Genomic DNA, 23,299 nt, shown 5'->3' on the forward strand with positions numbered 1-23,299 from the left:
ACTTCTTTGAGAACATAAAGGACAAACAACAGGTTCAGATTTCGGCTCAATACTTTATTAAATAATCATAATAATAAACAACATCATCATGAAAAAGGAAATAAACAAAAACATGAAAAAATGAAACAGTTTTTCTTCAAGTTTCCCCGTCTACAGTATTTCCACCTCAGCACACCTGAGCGGCTTTATGAAAGCCTCCAACATCTGTCCAGCATCTGTCCAGCATCACAGCGGGCGAGCTGCTGGGATCAATGCGAGCTTGTTGCATCAGAGGCGGAGCTACGAGCCGGGGCCGCCTGCCACCGGCGCTACTCGCACAATGGCTGCCTTTGTGTCGCCGGCAGCTGCTGCATTGATGGGAAAAGCTACCGATGGCCGCCGTTTGGCTACGCTACAGGTTGGAAAACGTGAATAAAAATCCACAGAATGGATGATCTGAACGTGTCACAGCTCACATGAATTAAAGGATTTATTCGTTTCTGCTGATCCTAAAGGTGAAGCTGCATCAGAGACTCAGGCTGTGTTCAAAACCGCATACTACTCCTACTACTCCTACTACTCATACTTCTCCTACTAACTTTTTGAGTTAGTAAGCGAGTTTGAGTAAGCGAGAAGTTCCCGGATGCATACTAGATTCTCCGAAATGTTGGGTATGCATCATGAGGTTACTACTCATACTCAAACTACCCAAGATGCAACGTAACGTGACGTCGCCGATCGTCATTTTCTGTCAAAACGGCAGTTTCAAGCTAGCTAAACGACTACTTTCTCGCCTGAAAATGTTTCAAATGTTGCTAAAGTTTACAGAGTTTAGAGCTTAAGAGAAATCAGCTTCAGGCCGGCTGATTTCGGCTCGGGCAGGAGCGAAATGCATTGTGGGTAAACGCTCTGCATACTCTCTGATCGATTAGTATGTAGTATGTAGTATGTAGTATGCAGTATGCAGTATGTAGTATGCTGTATGTAGTATGTAGTATGCAGTATGCAGTATGTAGTATGCAGTATGTAGTATACAGTATGCAGTATGCTGTATGTAGTATGTAGTATGCAGTATGCAGTATGCAGTATGTAGTATGTAGTATGTAGTATGCAGTATGCAGTATGCTGTATGTAGTATGTCGTATGTAGTATGCAGTATATAGTATGCAGTATGTAGTATACAGTATGCAGTATGTAGTATGTAGTATGTAGTATGCAGTATGCAGTATGCAGTATATAGTATGCAGTATGTAGTATACAGTATGCAGTATGTAGTATGTAGTATGTAGTATGCAGTATGCTGTATGTAGTATGTCGTATGTAGTATGCAGTATGTAGTATGCAGTATGTAGTATACAGTATGCAGTATGCAGTATGCAGTATGTAGTATGCAGTATGTAGTATGCAGTATGCGGTATGTAGTATGTCGTATGTAGTATGCAGTATGTAGTATGCAGTATGTAGTATACAGTATGCAGTATGCAGTATGCAGTATGTAGTATGCAGTATGTAGTATACAGTATGCGGTATGTAGTATGCAGTATGTAGTATGCAGTATGCAGTATGCAGTATGCGGTATGTAGTATGTAGTATGCGGTTTCGAACACTCCAGTGAGATCCACAGAAAGAAAACATCACATGTAAAGAACAGAACTGGCTAAACTACCCGGTTGGCATGCACGCTACGACACAGCGACGGCTACAGCTCCATCTTTTTTTCTTCCTAACGGCTCATTTTGTCACACGGCCACATGTTTACAGCCACAGCAGCATCCAGGATTAAACACAACTCACAGAGCAGTGGCCACTTACAGGATAAAAGCTGATATTTGTGTTTCTTATTGTCAACGAATCCCATGAAAAACAGCCGTTCATGTGCCGGCGGAGCTCCGTCTGCGTCCAGAAGCTGCTGGGAACTCGCTTTTCCTCTGTGAAAAGGAGCGTTTGCATCCGCAGCTGCAGCTTGTTTTTCCTGAAAAATCTACATTCGTGTGGCCTGAAACGTGCTTGTTGACGGAAAGAAGAAGCTTCTTTTTAGCTTTTACGGCACAGAGCGGGGCCGGGCCGAGGGTCCGTGTGCAGAGCCCGGCCCACGCTGCACCGAACGTCACGTTTAACCTCGTTAAGTATCTGGAAGCAGAAGCTTCGTGTGTCCGTCTGCTGTCCGTCAGGTGCAGGCGCTCCGAGCCGGGAGCCGTGATTGGACGAGCAGAGCCGGAGCTCCAGCCGATTGGACAGATGTGCTCCAACCAAATCGAGTTAGAGCTGAATGGTCCCTCTGTGTCTGCTGGGACCGCTGTGCACATCAGCTCATTAGGGTCCACAGGAGGCTCGGAGGGGGGGGCAGATGTTGCCTTTAACTTTGACCCACATTCACACACAAACACAACAGCCTCATTCTGCCCTTCCTCATCCTGACAATGGCTGGCGGGTGCAGGGTGTCAAATCTAATGAAACGAACAACAACTGACTGTGTGTGAGGACGGGAGGACAGGGGAGGAGGGGGGAGTCAGGACACAAGTGTCCTTGTCACAGCCGGGTCTGGGCTACAGAGGCCGCAGCCCAAAATGGCTGCCGAGAAAGTCCTGTTTCACCCGTCTATGAGTCACTGCTGTGAGCTCCTGATGGGTCAATCAGGCTGGAAACGCTCCGGGGCCCCAGTTAGTCAAAGGCTGTGTTCCAAACTGCATACTTCTCCTACTACTCCTACTTACTGTTTGAGTTAGTATGCGAGTTTGAGTAAGCGAGAAGTTCCCGGATGCATTCTGGATTCTCCGAAATGTTGGGTATGCATCATGAGGTTACTACTCATACTCAAACTACCCAAGATGCAACGTAACGTAACATCGCCCATCGTCATTTCCTGTCAAAACGGCAGTTTCAAGCTTGCTACAACGGGGGCAGGAGCGAAATGCATTGTGGGGAAACGCTCTGCATACTGTCTGATCGATGAGTATGCAGTATGTAGTATGTAGTATGTAGTGTGCAGTATGTAGTATGTAGTATGCAGTATGCAGTATGTAGTATGCAGTATGTAGCATGTAGCATGTAGTATGGAAGTATGGAAGTATGTAGTATGTAGTATGCAGTATGCAGTATGTAGCATGTAGTATGTAGCATGCAGTATGTAGCATGTAGCATGTAGTATGGAAGTATGGAAGTATGTAGTATGTAGTATGCAGTATGCAGTATGTAGCATGTAGTATGTAGCATGCAGTATGTAGCATGTAGTATGCAGTATGTAGTATGCAGTATGTAGCATGTAGCATGTAGCATGTAGTATGTAGTATGTAGCATGAAGCATGCAGTATGTAGCATGTAGTATGTAGTATGCAGTATGAAAGTATGCAGAATGTAGCATGTAGCATGCGGTTTCGAACACAGCCTTAGTCTGAGCTCCAGGGGCCGAATGTTGCTCCACATCTCAGCGGATTCCGAGCGGTTTACTTATTTCTCCATGTTTTCATACTGAGCGACCCCCCCCTCCCATTTGATCGGGTGAGAGGATTAGAGATGGATTATCCGGTGGGAGTCTGTCTGTTTGCACATGTGTGTGAGGGGGGGCGGGGCCATCATCTGATGAGGTAAACGGCACATGGAGGCGGCAGGTGGAGCCCCGCAGCCTCCACGCGCCGAGCTGCAGCACCTTTAAAACCCAGAAACCGGTTCACAGGACGAGCTGCAGCACCTTTAAAACCCAGAAACCGGTTCACAGGACGAGCTGCAGCACCTTTAAAACCCAGAAACCGGTTCACAGGACGAGCTGCAGCACCTTTAAAACCCAGAAACCGGTTCACAGGACGAGCTGCAGCACCTTTAAAACCCAGAAACCGGTTCACAGGACGAGCTGCAGCACCTTTAAAACCCAGAAACCGGTTCACAGGACGAGCTGCAGCACCTTTAAAACCCAGAAACCGGTTCACAGGACGAGCTGCAGCACCTTTAAAACCCAGAAACCGGTTCACAGGACGAGCTGCAGCACCTTTAAAACCCAGAAACCGGTTCACAGGACGAGCTGCAGCACCTTTAAAACCCAGAAACCGGTTCACAGGATGAGCTGCAGCACCTTTAAAAACCCAGAAACCGGTTCACAGGACGAGCTGCAGCACCTTTAAAACCCAGAAACCGGTTCACAGGACGAGCTGCAGCACCTTTAAAACCCAGAAACCGGTTCACAGGACGAGCTGCAGCACCTTTAAAACCCAGAAACCGGTTCACAGGATGAGCTGCAGCACCTTTAAAAACCCAGAAACCGGTTCACAGGATGAGCTGCAGCACCTTTAAAACCCAGAAACCGGTTCACAGGACGAGCTGCAGCACCTTTAAAAACCCAGAAACCGGTTCACAGGACGAGCTGCAGCACCTTTAAAACCCAGAAACCGGTTCACAGGACGAGCTGCAGCACCTTTAAAAACCCAGAAACCGGTTCACAGGATGAGCTGCAGCACCTTTAAAACCCAGAAACCGGTTCACAGGACGAGCTGGGAGGCCCTTTGGATCGGGCTCCTGCAACTTATCCAGGAACAGAGAGTCTGAGTTTCACACGGCTCACACTTCAACCAAATATTCAAAAATCTGCAAAGCCTAATGCAAACGTGTGAAGGTCCTGAAAGGGTCTGAAAGGTCCCGGAAGGCCCTGAAAGGGTCTGAAAGGTCCGGAAGGCCCTGAAAGGTCCCGAAAGACCCTGAAAGACCCTTAAAGGGTCCTAAAATATCCTCAAAGGATCCTAAAAGATCTTGAAAGGGTCCTGAAAGGTCCTGAAAGACCCTGAAAGGATCCTGAAAGGGTCTGAAAGGGTCCTGAAAGGTTCCTGAAAGTTCCTGAAAGGGTCCTGAAAGGTCCCGAAAGACCCTGAAAGGTTCCTAAAATATCCTGAAAGGATCCTAAAAGATCCTGAAAGGTCCTGAAAGGATCCTGAAAGGGTCCTGAAAGGTCCTGAAAGGTCCTGAAACGGTCCTGAAGGACCTGAAAGACCCTGAAAGGTCCTGAAAGGATCCTGAAAGGCCCTGAAAGGATCCTGAAAGGGTCCTGAAAGCTCCTGAAAGACCCTGAAAGGGTCCTTAAAGGGTCCTGAAGGGTCCTGAAAGCTCCTGAAAGACCCTGAAAGGGTCCTTAAAGGGTCCTGAAGGGTCCTGAAAGGGTCTGAAAGGTCCTGAAAGACCCTGAAAGGGTCCTAAAAGGGTCTGAAAGGTCCTGAAAGACCCTGAAAGGTTCCTGAAAGGGTCCTGAAAGGTCCTGAAGGGTCCTGAAAGACCCTGAAAGGATCCTCAAAGGTCCTTAAAGGGTCCTGAAAGGTCCTGAAGGGTCCTGAAAGACCCTGAAAGGATCCTCAAAGGTCCTTAAAGGGTCCTGAGGGGTCCTGAAAGGGTCCTAAAAGGATCTGAAAGGTCCTGAAAGACCCTGAAAGGATCCTGAAAGGCCCTGAAAGGTCCTCAAAGGTCCTTAAAGGATCCTGAAAGGCCCTGAAAGGTCCTGAAGGGTTCTGGGTCCTAAAAGTCTGAAAGGTCCTGAAAGACCCTGAAAGGATCCTGAAGGGTTCTGAAAGAGTCCTGAAAGGGTTCTAAAGGGTCCTGAAAGGCCCTGAAATTATCTTGAAAGGATCCTGAAAGACCCTGAAAGACCCTGAAAGGTCCAGCTGCTGCGTCTCGTGTCGCCCGTAACCGCAACGCAAAGACAAATATCCAGCAGCCGGATCTAAGCTCTACGCCCACGACAGAGGACATGAGGCCATGGTTATGCATGGGTTGAACTGCTGTTGACTAGGTGTCACTACTGAGAAACCAGGACTTTTATCTGAAGGGGACACAAAACTGTCCGAAACACCCTTAAAAACCTGTTTACGGTTGAAAACAACATTCTAAACTCAGCTGCTCATCATCCTTTCAGAGTCACTTTAACATTCGGGGGGAAATTCTGCAGCAGGAAACTAAACTAAAACGCAAAGTTCTGCAGAAGTGGAACCCCCGGCGCGCTCCTTAAAACAGGAGGGGAACAGATCAGAGCCTCCTGACTGCAGGGGAGACGGGAACCGACAGACAGAAAGCCGACGGCAGCAGGTGACAAAGCGGGACGAATTCTGCTTCCTCTGCCTGGACGGCTGCTTGGAAGCAGGTACCGAAGCTCTGTAGGGCCGACTGGACAAGGAGGGGCAGAGGCTGAGGTGGGGGGGGCAGTAATCTGATAATCTCATTAATACCCCTGCCCCGTGTGTGTGTGTGTGTGTGTGTGTGTGTGTGTGTCAACCAGACGCCAGGAACAAAGGACGGGGTAAACAGCTGATGACCCCAGCTGCTTCCACTGCAACAATGCCAACACACACTCCGCCGTGCACACTCCGCCGTGCACACTCTGCCGTGCACACTCTGCCGTGCACACACTCAGCAAACATCTCCCCACATCAGACAAACACAGAGTGTCTGACCCAAACTCTGCCGGTTTGGTTCCACAGCAGAACCAGAACCGGACCTGCAGCTGCCCCCCCTCCGTCTCACAGCGCCACCTTCTGTCTGAGCTGAAGAACTAAAGCCAGGAGGAGGTGCGAGCGTTTGGCCTCCTCCTGACCGGCGAGGCCAACGGGACACCAGACACGGGGGTCCGATGGGACCGGCGAACATCTTTGGATGGAAGGGACGATGGCAGCGAGCGGGGAGGATTAAATAAGTCCACGTCGGCCGGTCCAGGCCGGCCATCAGAGCAGAAACAGGGGGAGGAGTCTGTACGAGGTATACGCCCCCTCACCGATCCAGCACCCGGCTGTAGTCCTGAGGCCCGCAGCCTCCTTCGCTCTTCAGTTCAGCAAAGACCTGCGTGAAAAAGTGCGGGTCCGCGTTGATGCGCAGCATCTTGGCGCTGGTGGCGTCGATGATGGCGAGGCAGCGGTCCCAGAAGGCCTCCTTCCCCGCCTCCACCAGGAAGGGCTTGAGCGGGTAGGAGATCTCGTTGCCCATGTAGGAGTAGGACAGGTAGAGGCAGGTGAGCAGGATGGCCTGCAGCTCGTGCTCCGACGCCACCAGGTCGCCGTCCACCACGTCCCGGCACAGCATGTAGACGAAGACCACGTTGGCCGGCGTGACGAAGGCCTGGTCCTGCCAGCCCTGCAGCAGCAGCGAGCGGTCCACGGCGCGCAGCCAGAGCACGGGGTCGGCCGGGGACAGCTGCTTCAGCCGGTAGCAGCGGCCGCACAGGAACTCGCCCAGGCAGCGCAGCAGCTCGCTGGTGGACGCCTGCACGATCACGCGCCTCGGGGACGAGGCGCCCTGAGGGACCTTCTTCACGGACGACAGCTGCTGGGATCTGCTGTAGCCGAAGCCGGGGCCGCCCCCCCCCGGCCCCCCGTACCCCAGCCCCGGCCCCCCCGGCCCCTCGTAGCTGGACAGGTTGGCGCATGACAGGGACTTCTTCACGTTCTCGCGGTTCAGGTGCAGCACCGCGTCCTTCTGGTAGAGGTTGATGATGTTGTTGTTGTTCAGAGGGTCGCCGGGCGCCGCAGGGCCGCCGCCCCCGCCGGGGCCCTTCTTGGCGTTGCCCTTCTTCTTGGTGGAGGCGACCAGTCGCTTCCAGGTGAGCGCCGGGAGGAAGATGGACTGGCCCCTCTTCAGGCCGCGGTCCTTCTGGCTGTTCAGCGAGCGGCTGCTGAGGCTCGGGTAGCGGCTCAGCGAGCCGGGGTGGTTGTCATAGTAACCTGGTTTACGGGAGCCCGGCGACAGCGACAGCACGGTGCCCATGGTGGTTTGGAACTCCAGAGATCACACTGCCGAGGCGAGCTGAGGGAGACGGAAGAGAGTTTCAGCTGATTTACCAGAGACGAACACAACAACAACACGATCTGCAGCCTTTCACTTCTTCAGATCAATAACGCTCAGGAAATAAAGTACAGAATGTACCTTTAGGGGTACGATGGCTCGTCACTGGGGCAGTACCCTCGGAAGGTTTAGTTTTGTACCCTTGTGGTTTGTACCTTTCAGAGACCAATCTTGTACCTCTGGTGGCCATTTTGTACCCTTATACAGAAGTAACCTAACACAGACGGTCTATTGTACCCCACACTCTCAGAAACAGGGGTACAGTACGAGTCCTTTTTTGTCCCCTGAGGTACAAACTATACTAATGTACCCCCTAGGGTTAATTATTGGACCTAAAGGTACATATATGTACCTTATTTTCTACATGCTGGGGTACAATAGACAGTCTGTGTTAGGCTACTTCAGTATAAGGGTACAAAACTATAGCTTCAGAGGGTGCTGCCCCAGTGATGAGCCATCGTACCCCTAAAGGTACATTCTGTACTTTATTTCCTGACAGTCTTAATGCTGTTTCACTAATGTTTGTGGAGACACTTTATGGTAAAAGCATTGTGAAAAAGTGATGCCATAACAGACTTTCTTTTGGTTCTACACACCTAAACCAGAGATGGTTCAGAAAGGTCTGAAAGCCTCAGATAGTTAAAGGTTTCATGTCTGAATCCTGAGTTTTTATCTCTGTTTTCATTCAAGACTTAGACTTTCTTTTTTGTCATTGCACAAAAAAACACAGGTGAGTCTTGACAACGAAATGTCGTTACTTGGCTTCCGGTCAACAGCGCTAAAATTTGGAATGCTATACAGTACTGTACAATAAAAAATAAACAGGTATGGAAGTGCTATGTGCCAGCACTCGGAATAAAAAATATAAATATAAATAAATAAAATGCACTTTGCTAAATATTGCACTCATCTTTAGGGAAATTGCACAAACAGAAGTGTGTAGTTCGACCCCAGGTGCAATGTAAAATACAGATGTGCGAGTATTTGTCCATGGGGGGGGGGGGGGTTGTTATGTGGGGGAGATGGATTAAATTCAATTCAATGAATTTTTATTTATAAAGCGCCAAATACAACAAATCTCATCTCAAGGCACTTAGATAATAAAGTCCAATTCAAGCCAATTGGAATTCAATTAATTGTAATCATAATTATTCATAAAATAATCCAATTCGTTCATATAGAGCCAATTCAAAAACAATTTCCCAGCTAAGGAAACCAACAGATTGCACCGAAACTGGATGGATGTGCGTTAAGCGTCTTATGGCCAGGGGGAAGAAACTGTTCCTCAGTCTCCCCCAATCACACCTGTGCTTCTAAAGAGGGGTAACAGAGAGGGAACAGAGACGGAAATCCTCCTCTGAGCAGCTCACCTGTTTGTCCCGGAGCAGAGCAGCGCGCTGTTCCGGATGCGCAGTTATGGAGACGCGCGGCACAGACGCGCTGATTCTGCCGCAGCAGCGGGCGGCTGGCGGGGGTCCGTCTGCGGGAAGAGGCGCAGAAAGTCCCCGCTGAGGTTCCGTGAGGTTATGTGAGGTTCTGCGAGGTTCTGTGAGGTTCTGATGGGTTCTGATGGGTCACCTCAGACCCGAACCCGGTCCAGAGGGATGGATGAGTCCCCTCCGACCCGCTGAGCGATCATCTCAAAGCAAACTCTTTCACACCTTCTGAGTCCTTAAATAAATAAATAGATAGATCCCATCTCCTGTCCGACACGCGTAAAGTGTCTGCGGTCCCGGTTCTGGTCCCGGTTCTGGTCCCGGTTCTGGACTCTGCAGGAGGACTCCGCTCTCTGAGAGCCTCGGCGGCTGAATGACCGCTGCTCGGAGCTCTGCGCGCGTCACACACCCCCCTCCCCTGCGCGCAGGCTCCTCCCAGCAGGGCTCAGACACTGCCGCGCACACGCATGCGTGCGCCCCGCGCACATTGAGCTGTAAACATGATCCACAAACCTTTAATGAACAGAACTATAAATAGATTAAAGCAGCTTTATTCAGATTTTATTCTCCAGTTTTATCTGAATGGAAGCTGGAGTCTCAGATGCTTTCAGAGTTGGAGCTGATCCCTCTTTGTGGCTCAGTTTCTTCAGTCCAGCGTTGAACTTGTTCAAATTGGTTTTGTTCTTAGACATTATAAGTGCATTTTAAATAGTCTCTGTACTTTTCCACGATGCACACGATATATGACCTTAAATGATCCAGGCTGAAAAAAAACAACTCATAAGATTCACTTAAAAAACCCTTTGTAAGTATTTGCACTCAGATGATTTAAGTAATATTTAATGCTGCAATATCAAGTAAATCTTACTTACCATAAAACATAACAGTTTTGAAGATATTAAGTAACATTTACTTAATTACATCTAAGTTTTAAGTTATATTTATTTAAACAAATGAAGTAAAGTCTACTTGTTTTTCATAGGCAGGAACATCATTTTACTCAAATTTTAAGTAAATTTTATATATCTGTAGTATTTACTGTTATGAAGTAACTTAGTAGATTTTAACGATACACTTTCAGAGTAAAGTTTAAGTAGTATTTCTAGGTTTATGTGCATACAGCTATTAAACATTTAAATTGTATGAGGAAACCTAAGTAAAACTTACTCTTCCCCCATAATTCAGCTCGAGTTCTTACTGAATCTTAAATTATGACAGTTACTCTAATAGAGTTTACTGGCCGTGGCTCAGTGGTCAGAGTCAGTCGTCCAATAACCGGAAGGTTGGCGGTTCGATTCCCACTACTCATGTCCAATCATACTCGGTCGAGTGTGAGTCCAACCTATGTGAAATAATGAGTCATATAAATAGAAAATGTACCCGGAAATCGGGGCTCGGTCTGACGGAGAGGTCTGTCGTACTGGCTCCAGCGCTGATATGCTTCACTTGTTACCACCAATAAATACTTTATTTAACTTGAGATTCCTCTGGCTTGTTCTTGAGCATCCAATGAAAGAATCGATGTCACGCCCATGGGATTTTCCCCATGTTTTTAGTTTTGTGTTTAATTATGTTTTAGGTTGTTTTATGTCTTGGTTTTTGAGATAGATAGATAGATAGATAGATAGATAGATAGATAGATAGATAGATAGATAGATAGATAGATAGATACTTTATTGATCCCGAAGGAAATTGAAGCATCCAGTAGCAGACATAATAAAGGAATAAAAATGTTTATACAATAATAAACACTTTAAAAGCAATCTAAGAATTAAAAAAAAAAAAAAAAGTTCATGTTTAGTTAGGTTTTTCCATTGTTTTTTCACTCACTCAGTTCATTGGCTTCACTCATGTCACCTGTTTGTCATTGTCCCCAGCTGCACACTGTCACTAATCACTCCCAGTTCCCTATTTACTTTCCAGGCTCCCCTGTCTTTTTGTGATATCCTTACTTGATTTTCACCCCTTCATGCCACGACCCCACGTCAAAGCTAAGTGTTTGTCACGTTATGCCAAGTCTTTTGTTTTTCTTTTGTCATGTTCATGTTTTTGTCCCACAGTTTAAGTTTTTCTCATCCGGCTCAGCCACGCCCTTTGTTTGAACTTTGTTTTGTGAAATAAAACCCTGTTTGCTTTTTACTTCTCTGAGTCCGCATCCGTGTCCAGCCTCCCGACCAGGGGCGAGGCTAGGGTATTTTTAGTGGTGCCAAGGCATAGCTCGGCACCCCCTGGCTCAGCACATTTTTAAATTATTATATTATGCAAAAACACTTTTTTTGCTCAAGGATGCATTATTTTAGTGACCATTTTATTTATTTTCTAGCATTTGTTTTTGTTTTAACTATTTACTCCCAAAATAAATGTTGAGTTATCTTCAATCTTTGTCCTCAGGCTCTTTGTTATCCCTGTCAACAGGGATGTCCACAGTCCACAGTCTTTTGAAATGAAGAGGTCAAAATTGAATGCTGTAGGGGAAAACACTACTCAAAGCAAAACTAATACAGCTCCAAAATTTATAAATGTACTAGTTCGCCTCAATTAGTGAGAAATAATGTGCCTGTGAGCACTGGGGGGGCTGGGCCCCCCTAAAGACCAGATCCTAAAATCGCCCCTGCTCACCACCAAACCCTGCTGCTAACAAACTGGACCAAGTTGTTAAAACAGTGGGATGAAAAGTGGCTGCTGCACATCCACAGTCTTTAGCTAACTCTGCTGCAACATTAGCCTCAGAGTTTATCCACAGTCTTTAGCTAACTCTGCTGCAACATTAGCCTCAGAGTTTATCCACAGTCTTTAGCTAACTCTGCTGCAACATTAGCCTCAGATAGAGTTTATCCACAGTCTTTAGCTAACTCTGCTGCAACATTAGCCTCAGAGTTTATCCACTGGGCTCTGATATCCTCTGAGGCTGCTGCTGGGTGGAAGATAAATGCTCCTCAGTGCAAAAAACAGACATGAATCCTTCCACGTCTGTTTGAAGCTGCCAAACAAGCTTTCAGACACATTCACAGCCAGAGTTTTCACCTGGAAGCGCTTTCACCCCTGAGATCCTGTGCTATCATCCTGCCGTCGTGTAGTTTTAGGCTTACGGGGCTCTTCATACCTTTCAGAGGGAGATCCTCGGCTCTGATCACCTGTAGTTATTTATTTCTGGCGGAAAAAGGAAAGTCACTCGGACTAAAGTGCTTCTTGGGAGGTAAAAAAAGGAAGTGGATCCTGGATTAAGAGTTCACGCTTACAGATGTGCATATCTCACACATCTGTGACGTTGGTTTTTATGAGCCAGGATTTAAAAACCTGTCAGGATCTGAAATCTCTCTTACTGCCGTTTATTTTCATCTTTTATTCATTAGCTGAAGCTCTGAGGTTCATCACTTTAAACCCTCAGTGGTCTGATTTCTTCTTTTTTTCCTTCAAACTAACAGACTTTTATTCAAACAATGATTCCTTATGGGTGCCAATTCTGAAGGCATTAGACACACACATTACTCTGTTGCCAGACTTATTATTCTCCCGTTTCCGCCCTAAAGTTTGGCGCGCTACTAGTCTAGCAGCGATGGTCCGACCGGCGTAAAAAGCACACGGCTGCGTGCGCATCGATCAGGAATAGTGTGCTATAACGTTTGGCTCTCATTAGTCGAAAGGAATTCCGGCAAAATGGGAAAAAGTGGGAAAATTGTGGTTGGGAAAATGCATTGAAAAGCACTTAACGGGGAAATTTTGGCGCTTGTATTTTAGAGGCCTTATAACTTAGCCATAAAGCATCACACAGACCTCATTCAAAGCTTATATGTGACAGTAGACTCTCAGCTTTAACTGAACTAAAGGGTTTGTTGATACATTATACAGCTTTGACACAACAGCAGTTTACGTTTTAGGGAGACTATATCACGGTCGAGGGGTCTCTCCCACTCAGATCTCCACTCTGACCACAGATGACCACTCTAATTTCGATACTGCACCAATTGCTCGAACAAATGTCTCTCGTGTCCAAAATATCTGCCCAATCTGGACAAATTTTACTTCAAAACGTAGGTATTTTTGTCCTCTTTCACACAAAGTCACACTCATTGAGCTCTGCCGCACAGATTTATCACAAATCGCCTCTGAGCGCAGAGAGTCGGCCCTCCAGCTGACATTCCGCCCACTATAAACGCCTAAAATCATAAAAATTCAGGTGAAAAATTATTTTAAAACTGCCATAAAAAACGAGCCGCACATAGCAGCCGAATGAAAATTACACCGCTGGCGTCTGCCGTCTCTTGGGGCGCTGACGGTTCAAGAATTATTCGGATACGACTTTTACTTTTCGAACAGCGACCGTTTATTCGAGACAGCAGGCTACAGTCAAAATTATAGTGTGATTTTAAGAAGCCATAGTACATGTCAGAGACACGCACCTGCTCCTGTTACCGAGGCAACGCCTTGTTAGCTGCTTATGAGGGCAGAGCCAAGATGGCTGCCCTGTTATAACAGCTTCATGTTATTAATCGGACCTGCTTTTCTCCTTTAAAATGATAGTGAGGGGAAGTTTGAAAATACCCACAATGCAATGGGAAAATCCATCGAAAAGCACTTAACGAGCCCCAAAATGCATTTTGAAAATGCCATAAAAGCTGTATTTTAAACAGGACCTTGATAAAAAATGACATAACTGTCTTCAGCAGACATGTCTTATGAATTTTGGGCCTCTTCTTTAACTGAACTAAAGGGTTTGTTGATAGGGCGGGCAGTAGATTGGCACCCATCAAAATCTCTTCAGAAATTTTCTAGTTTTATTTATAAATGAATGAGTTTGTAGGAATAGAATTTAAATAAGTTGCTCTTCAAGCTTCAAATAAGCAGCAAAAACCTCCCAAATCTGCAGGACTGGAGGCAGATACTGCATGTTTGGTTTCTAATGTTGGGGTACATCTTGCTGCCCCTGCTGGCCTTTAAAATCGTGATGTTCGGGGGTTCCTTCACATGATATCCACACATTCTGTGAAGTTGAAAGAAAACGAAAGCCTTTGCAGTGTTTAAAGTTCGAAAAAGCTGCGGCTGCGCGTGTAAATTCCTTATCAACGTCATGGTAATCCATCAGTTTGAAGCAGGAAATGAAGCTGAGTGACTCATAAACCTTCAATAAAACCAGATACGCAGCTGTGAGAGGAACAAGTGATCAGGTGATTGATTCGTTATCATATCAGCCGTCCTTCCAAACAATACATCTGATCCTCTTATGCTCATCAGCTCAGGCGGCTTCGTGACCTACAAGATGGCCTCAGAGACGGTTACATAAGGAGAGCTGACCCCAGCACACGTGGGGAAAACTTTCTCTCACTTACCTGCAGTTAACTCGCCTTCATCATCTGTTCAACACACTGCTTCATTATGTTTGCCTCCATCAGCCCTTCTTCTTCCTCTCTTTGCCTTATACACTGAAAAAAGTGACTTTTTGGTGAAGTGAACTCTATTAGAGTAACTCATAATTTCTACCTTGTATTTTTAAGATTCAGTAAGAACTCGAGCTTCTTAAGTAAAATTAAACATTTTATTTACGTAATACATGAATTATGGGGGAAGAGTAAGTTTTACTTAGGTTTCCTCATACAATTTAAATGTTTAATAGTTGCATGTACATTAACCTAGAAAAATACTACATAAACTTTACTCTGAAAGTGTATCGATAAAATCTACTAAGTTACTTCATAACAGCAAATACTACAGATATATAAAATTTACTTAAAATGTTGAGTAAAATGATGTTCCTGCCTATGAAAAACAAGTAGACTTTACTTCATGTTACTAAATAATTAATGATTATTTTTAATGGGTTTTTTATTTTTTATTTTTTATTTCTTTTTAATGATATTATTGCCTTTTTGTGATTTTATGTAGCTGTAAAGCACTTTGAATTACCTTGTGTACGAATTGTGCTCTATAAATAAAATTGCCTTGCTTTGCCTTGCCTACTTAATTTGTTTAAATAAATATAACTTAAAACTTAGATGTAATTATCCCCTTAAAGCTGCAGTCTGCAACTCTTTTTCAAGCATAATGCCTGGAACTGTCCGGGGATTCTGAAAGTAGTACATTAAATACCCCAATACAAAAAAAAATGAGTTCTCTAGGTCCCCTATATGTCCCGCTACGTCCCTCCAAAGCCAGCAGGTTTGTTTACAAAATTGCAGACCGGACCGGTAAAAGGTAACCAATCAGGTTACGAGCTGGGCTCTGCTGCCTGTCAATCACCGATTGTGCACGCGCGATACAAGGTAGGCTCGTCCCCACGCTTATTTATCTGGACTATTGAACTTCATTACGGGCTAGTCTACTTACTGTGTCTTCCATGATCGCAAATGACAGGTGAGTTGATGAATGAGGAGTCGTGTACGCGAATCTGGCGTGCACGTAGACGTGCACGAGTTCTCATGTGTTTTGAAGGGGCGGGACAGGAAGTTGAATAACTTTTTATTTTTCGGTTAAAAAATAAGCATTTCTTGCATTTTGCGACTACGGAGGTCACTGTTTTCAACTTCAAGGGTTCTGATAGATCATGTAAACTCATAAAATGCCAAAAATTAGGACTTTACGTATGACAACAACAAATCCAGCAGACTGCAGCTTTAACGCCTATTGTCGCATATATGCTACAAACCGTTTGACTCAATCAACCAGCTGAGATAGCATCTTTATTCCCCCAATGCCGGTTAGTCCATATTCACTACGGACCAAGGAACCTTTATATAAATAAATATGTAAAAGAAAAGGGTGTTACTTCATAACAGCAAATACTACAGATATATAAAATTTACTTAAAATTTTGAGTAAAATGATGTTCCTGCCTATGAAAAGCAAGTAGACTTTACTTAATTTGTTTAGATAAATATAACTTAAAACTTAGATGTAATTAAGTAAATGTTACTTAATATCTTAAAAACTTTTTTATGGTAAGTAAAATTTACTTGATACTGCAGCATTAAATCTTACTTAAATCATTTGAGTGCAAATACTTACAAAGGGTTTTTTAAGTAAATCTTATGAGTTGTTTTTTTCAGTGTATCGTCTTCATGCTAAAGCCTGTTAGCTTGTGGCGTCCCTGCTGTTTGTTCTCATCGGTTCTCGTCTTGTTTTTAATCGGCTGAAGAAAACGTTTCTTCGCTGTTAAAGAAGAAATGTCAGAACAACAGAGCTCACAGAATAATAACTGATCATCTGAAGCATGCGGATCAAATCAAATCAAAGAAAACTGGACTCGTTTCTCTGTGATGAAGCTGTTTTATTGAAGGAAGTCAAAAGGACAAATATTTCACTGGAAAAAATGCCCCTCCAAAAATAAGTAAAAAAACAACAAATAAAAGACGTTTTTGCTTGAAATAAGCAAAAAAATCTGCCAATGGAACTAGTGAAAATCGGCTTGTCAAGATTTCTTGAAATAAAATGTGATATTTAGGACTTTTGAGATAAAAGTGATCTTGAAATTAGCTTAAAAACCTCTTCAAATGTTAAAAAAAAGCTTGTTTCATGTGAAATGTGACTCAAAACAATTTGTTTTCAAGACTTTTTCATTTAACAAGATATTCCAGATGTATTGTATTAAAACAAGTCCCTATATCTGGCTGAAATGGTATTTGTTAGGCAGTTGTGTCTTATATTAAGTGTAATGAGATACTCAATGAGACAAATATACTTGGTAAGATTTAGATTTTTTCCAGTGTTCCTGCTCTGAACATGAACTCTGGACTTTGTGCTGTTACAGGAAAACTGCCTCAGTTAGACCCTCGTATCAGTTTGACATTTCCTCCATCAGATTCCACAGAAACTCTGAAATGACAGTTTCTGAACACCTCAGAACAGACTTCCTCATGTGTCGGTCGGTTCAGAAAACAGCAACAACATTTGATCTCTGAGACAAACCAAAGTCAGCGTAACTCCAGGATTATTTTCCCATTTCCACAGCGATGAGATGTGAAAAGAGTCTGTGATAAAGGAAGGTCTGCTGATTCCTCTGCTGGGCTCCATGAAGTGGAAGAGAAACAACAACATGCAGACACACCCACACCAGGATCCCACTGATGTTTAGAGCTCAGAGAAGTTTAGATTTTCATGTGGAGAAATATTTCTGTGAATCAAACTCCTGATCAGCAGTGATATCCTCCATGGCTGCACAGACACAGGAAACAGCAGCAAATAAACAGCAGAACAGCAGAGACATCCCAGCAACCAGCTGTCAGCAACCAGCTGTCAGCAACCAGCTGTCAGCAACCAGCTGTCAGCAACCAGCTGTCAGCAACAAGCTGACTAAATACATTTATTCCACTTTACACAAACTCTGCTGAGTCTCCAGAATCAGAATAAAGCCTGATCCCAGCACAGAGCGGCTGAGTGAATGTGGTCTGGACTCTGTGGAGGAGAGTCATGGTTCCAGAGACGCTGTAGAAGGACAGAATACCTGCTCTGTGATCCAGGTACACTCCCACTCTGGAGGCCCGACGACCTGAGATGGAGGTTTGCATGTTGTTGTACATAAATGTATAACTGTCTGAGGAACAATATAATGCCCAAGATTTGTCATTATATCCAAATGCACATTCATCCCCATCTCCTGCTCTGCTGATGTTCTTATATGCGACTGCTACAGCAACATATCCCTCTCCCATCTCCACCTCCCAGTAACAACGTCCAGTCAGACTCTCTCTGCTCAGGACCTGAGACCACCATCCAGTGAATCTGTCTGGATGATCAGAATAAAACTGAGTTTTTTTCATTAATGTCACTTTTCTGTTCCCCTCTGACAGTAACAGCTGTATGTTTGCTGTGTTTGGATCCAGTGTGATTTCACCTGAATATCTTAAGAATCCAGCTCTGCTCTCAGGTTCTGGTTCAGGTTCTGGTTCAGGTTCTGGTTCTGCTTCTGGTTCAGGTTCTGGTTCTGGTCCTGGTTCAGGTTCTGGTCCTGGCTGTGACAGTAAAACATCCACTTCAGGGACTCTCAGTGAGATGTTGGCCCATTCCTCTCTCAGGATGTCCTGTAGTTTATCTCTGAGCTCTGACACAGCTGCTGTCACATCCTCAAAGTGCCTCAGAGGACGGATCTGGATGCTGGATGAGTGTGTAGCCCCCCTGAGTGCTGCCACTGAGGGGCAGCTGTGCAGAAACTGGCTGTGATCCTCTGTGTGTGAGAGCTGCTGCAGCTCAGCATCTTTCCTCTTCAGCTCAGTGATCTCCTGCTCCAGCTTCTCCTGAAGCTCTTTGACTCGCCTCCCTTCGGCTTCCTGCTGGGATCTGATCTGCTGCTTCACATCAGAGCTTCTTTTCTGGAGGAGACGGATCAGCTGGCTGAAGATCTTCTGGCTGTGCTCCTCTGTTTTATCAGCAGAGCGATGGATGGCCTCCAGCTGCTGCTGAAGCAGCTTCACATCTTTCTCTGCGTCCTGGATTCTCTGCTGGATCTGCTGCCGACTCCCCTCCAGCTCTCTCTGCCTCTCAGTCCTTTCTGCTGCAGCTGACACTGTGTCGTGGCCTTTATGTTCCTCCACAGAGCAGAGATAACAGATGCACTTCTGATCCGTACGGCAGAACATCTTCATCACCTCATCGTGATCAGAGCAGATGTTCTCCTGGAGCTTCTTGGAGGGCTCCACCAGCTTGTGTTTCCTGAATGGAGCTGAATCATAATGAGGCTGAAGGTGTTCCTCACAGTAAGAGGCCAGGCAGAATAAACAGGACTTGGTGGCTTTCAGCTTCCTCCCAGAGCAGACATCACAGGCCACATCTTCAGCTCCAGCATAGCAGTGATCAGCAGGAGCAGCACGGAGTCCAGTCTTCTTCAGCTGCTCCACTAAATCAGCTAACATGGTGTTTTTCCCCAGGACAGGCCTCGGTGTGAAGGTTTCCCTGCACTGAGGGCAGCTGTGGATCCCCTTCTGATCCTCTCCATCCCAGTGGGCTTTAACACAGCTCCTGCAGTAGCTGTGTCCACAGGGAATAGTCACCGGATCCTTCAGCAGATCCAGGCAGATCGAACAGGAGAAGCTTTCTCGGTCCAGCTGAACTCCTTTCTGCGCCATTTCTCCTCTCAGATCAGCGACTGAGTCGACTGTGTTCCTGCTATAAAGGACTCCTCACAGCTTGTACTCTGAACACTTTGGACTTTAACTTGTGACATCAGGCTCTAATCTTTCCAGGAGGAGAAACTTGAGATAATATCCAGTAAGTAATAAAAACTGGGTGGTTTTATTCATCATAAAGACATAAAAACAGCACAAAGTCCATCTTATTGTGTTGTTTCCTCACAGAACTTTAAAGGGACAGTTCGCCTCTTCTGACATGAAGCTGTATGACATCCCATATCAGCAACATCATTTCTGAACATCTTCTTACCCCCTGCTGCGTCCTGTGAGCCGAGTTCCAGCCTCGTTTTGGTGTTGATGAAGGTAGTCCGGCTAGTTGGCTGGGGTTTAAAAAATAAAGCGTTTTGCTTAGAAGACGTAAAGATAAGTAGGAATGGGATTCATACCCTGGTTCAGGTAGGGGGTAGAAATAGAAGAGGTAAAGATAAGTAGTAATGGGATTCAAACCCTGGTTCGGGTAGGGGGTAGAAATAGAAGAGGTAAAGATAAGTAGTAATGGGATTCAAACCCTGGTTCAGGTAGGGGTAGAAATAGAAGAGGTAAAGATAAGTAGTAATGGGATTCAAACCCTGGTTCGGGTAGGGGGTAGAAATAGAAGACGTAAAGATAAGTAGGAATGGGATTCAAACCCTGGTTCAGGTAGGGGGTATAAATAGAAGAGGTAAAGATAAGTAGTAATGGGATTCAAACCCTGGTTCAGGTAGGGGTAGAAATAGAAGAGGTAAAGATAAGTAGTAATGGGATTCAAACCCTGGTTCGGGTAGGGGGTAGAAATAGAAGAGGTAAAGATAAGTAGTAATGGGATTCAAACCCTGGTTCAGGTAGGGGGTAGAAATAGAAGAGGTAAAGATAAGTAGGAATGGGATTCATACCCTGGTTCGGGTAGGGGGTAGAAATAGCAGAGGTAAAGATAAGTAGGAATGGGATTCATACCCTGGTTCAGGTAGGGGTTAGAAATAGAAGAGGTAAAGATAAGTAGGAATGGGATTAATACCCTAGTTTGGGTAGGGGTTAGAAATAGAAGAGGTAAAGATAAGTAGTAATGGGATTCAAACCCTGGTTCGGGTAGGGGGTAGAAATAGAAGAGGTAAAGATAAGTAGTAATGGGATTCAAACCCTGGTTCGGGTAGGGGGTAGAAATAGAAGAGGTAAAGATAAGTAGTAATGGGATTCAAACCCTGGTTCAGGTAGGGGGTATAAATAGAAGAGGTAAAGATAAGTAGTAATGGGATTCAAACCCTGGTTCAGGTAGGGGTAGAAATAGAAGAGGTAAAGATAAGTAGTAATGGGATTCAAACCCTGGTTCGGGTAGGGGGTAGAAATAGAAGAGGTAAAGATAAGTAGGAATGGGATTCAAACCCTGGTTCGGGTAGGGGGTAGAAATAGCAGAGGTAAAGATAAGTAGGAATGGGATTCAAACCCTGGTTCGGGTAGGGGGTAGAAATAGAAGAGGTAAAGATAAGTAGTAATGGGATTCAAACCCTGGTTCAGGTAGGGGTAGAAATAGAAGAGGTAAAGATAAGTAGGAATGGGATTCATACCCTGGTTCGGGTAGGGGGTAGAAATAGAAGAGGTAAAGATAAGTAGGAATGGGATTCATACCCTTGTTCAGGTAGGGGGTAGAAATAGCAGAGGTAAAGAAAAGTAGGAATGGGATTCATACCCTGTTTGGGGTAGGGGGTAGAAATAGAATAGGTAAAGATGAGTAGGAATGGGATTCAAACTCTGGTTCGGGTAGGGGGTAGAAATAGAAGAGGTAAAGATAAGTAGGAATGGGATTCAAACTCTGGTTCGGGTAGGGGGTAGAAATAGAAGAGGTAAAGATAAGTACGAGTGGGATTCAAACCCTGGTTCGGGTAGGGGGTAGAAATAGCAGAGGTAAAGAAAAGTAGGAATGGGATTCATACCCTGGTTCGGGTAGGGGGTAGAAATAGAAGAGGTAAAGAAAAGTAGGAATGGGATTCATACCCTGGTTCGGGTAGGGGGTAGAAATAGAAGAGGTAAAGATAAGTAGGAATGGGATTCAAACCCTGGTTCGGGTAGGGGGTAGAAATAGAAGAAGTAAAGATAAGTAGGAATGGGATCATCGTTGACTTCAGGAGATCCAGACCCAGCCACTCACCACTCCTCATCAACGACTCAGCTGTGGAGGTCTTCAGCAGCACCAAGTTTCTGGGGGTGCACATCACAGACAACCTCAGCTGGTCACCCCACATCACATCACTGGTGAAGAAGGGACAACAGCGCCTGCACTTCCTGCGTAGGATGAGGAGAGCTTCCTTCCCTCCCCCCATCCTCCAGACCTTCTACAAAGGGACAATCGAGAGCCTGCTGACAAGCTGCATATCCCTCTGGTCTGGGAGCTGTAAGGCCTCCGACTGGAAGTCTCTGCAGAGGGTGGTGAGGACAGGGGAGAAGGTCATCGGGACTCCGCTCACACCCATCAAAGACATAGCCGACAGGCGCTGATTGTCCAGACCCCACCACCCCAACCATGGACTATTCCCCCTGCTGGCTTCCGGCAGAAGGTTCCGAAGCATCTTCTGCAGGACAACCAGATTGAGGAACAGCTTCTTCCCCCTGGCCATAAGACTGCTTAACGCACATCCATCCATCTCCCCCACATAACAACAACCCCCCCCCCCTCCCCAATTGACATGGACAATTACTCGCACTTTACTTTACACACTTCTGTTTGTGCAATTTCCCTTAGGCTGAGTGCAATATTTTAGTGCAATATTTTAGCAACACTTTTGCACTAAGTGCATTTTATTTATTTTTATATTTTTTATATTCTTTATTCCGAGTTCTGGCACACAGCACTTCCACACCGTTTTATATTGTACAGTCTGTATAGCTTGGATATCTAGCAATGTTGACCGGTAGTCGAGGAACGACATTTTGTTGTCATCTTCTATACCTGCAGCTAAGCTTCTTAATACTTGGTCATGTCGCCATGTATACTGGCCTTGTGACAGACTAACCTTACAACCTGACAAAATATGCCTTAGAGTTGCAGTACCTGAACATAAGGAACATAACGGGTCTCCATTTACCCAGAGTTTTAGGTTCTGGGGAGTTGGCAATATATCATATGTTGCCCCTATCAAAAATCTAATACTCCTTTTCTCCATACTCCACAGTTCTTTCCAGCTAAGATTTTTCTTCTCTACACCGTCCCTGCTTAGCCTGAGCCACTGCCTTTGCACCCCTTAACATTTCCTCCTGTCTGCGAACCTGCTCAACAACTAGCTTTCTCTTCTCCTTGGGACCTGCTCTACTCCACACCGGTTTGCCTGGGCCAAGCCCCAAGCCTCCCCGGCCTATTTGCACATTACCCACAATCTCTGCATGTCTAAGAGTTGCTTCTGCCTCCTGAGCTGCCGTTCTTGGTTTCCACTTCCTCCCCTTGGTTGGGTTTGGAACCACCTTACTGACTACCACATCTTTACTCCCAGCTAACAGGAGCTCTGTCCTAACTTTAGTACATTTAAACTCCTCTACTAGACTAGATACTGGGAGCTGGAGTATGCCTTTCCCATACAGTGCCACAGTACTTAAGCATCTAGGAACACCTAGCAACTTCCTAATGTACAAACTAACTAATCTTGCCATATTTTCTCATCAACCTAGGAAACAATCCAGACTGCAGACACCACAGCTCTTTGCTGTTTTTCACACATGCAGCTAAAGAAATGGGAACAAATCTTAATTCCAGTCTAAAACCCACAAAGAGCTTCTAGATTATTCATTTCTGGTGGCATAAAACAGTTTAATCATTTCATTTATATTAATTGTTTGCATAATTAGTCATTAGATTATATCTTATATTCTTTTTTTAAGCTTTAAATTGAATCTTATTTACTTTTTCTTGATGTTGAATAACATATAATTCTTATTATTGTCTGTTTTTTCCCTACTTTTCTACTTTTAGACGTGATAACGTTCATTATTTTGGGATTAGGA

The 23,299-nt window shown here is 45.2% G+C and overlaps 2 protein-coding genes across 2 annotated transcripts; both read right to left on the reverse strand.

Moving 5' to 3' along the window:
* Nucleotides 1–5,373: 5,373 nt before the first annotated feature.
* LOC142367702 (cyclin-dependent kinase 5 activator 1) lies at nucleotides 5,374–9,568 on the reverse strand. Its single transcript, XM_075449721.1, has 2 exons — nucleotides 9,153–9,568; nucleotides 5,374–7,743 (listed from the first exon to the last, which is right to left on the reverse strand). The coding sequence occupies exon 2, from the start codon at nucleotides 7,702–7,704 to the stop codon at nucleotides 6,715–6,717; it is 990 nt and encodes a 329-aa protein (XP_075305836.1). The 5' UTR covers nucleotides 7,705–7,743; nucleotides 9,153–9,568; the 3' UTR covers nucleotides 5,374–6,714.
* Nucleotides 9,569–16,923: 7,355 nt separating this feature from the next.
* On the reverse strand, nucleotides 16,924–19,286 carry LOC142367553 (tripartite motif-containing protein 16-like). Its single transcript, XM_075449551.1, has one exon. The coding sequence runs from the start codon at nucleotides 19,268–19,270 to the stop codon at nucleotides 17,522–17,524; it is 1,749 nt and encodes a 582-aa protein (XP_075305666.1). The 5' UTR covers nucleotides 19,271–19,286; the 3' UTR covers nucleotides 16,924–17,521.
* Nucleotides 19,287–23,299: the final 4,013 nt, after the last annotated feature.

Source organism: Odontesthes bonariensis, chromosome 18 (assembly GCF_027942865.1).
Source record: "Odontesthes bonariensis isolate fOdoBon6 chromosome 18, fOdoBon6.hap1, whole genome shotgun sequence".
Classification (NCBI taxonomy): Eukaryota; Metazoa; Chordata; class Actinopteri; order Atheriniformes; family Atherinopsidae; genus Odontesthes; species Odontesthes bonariensis.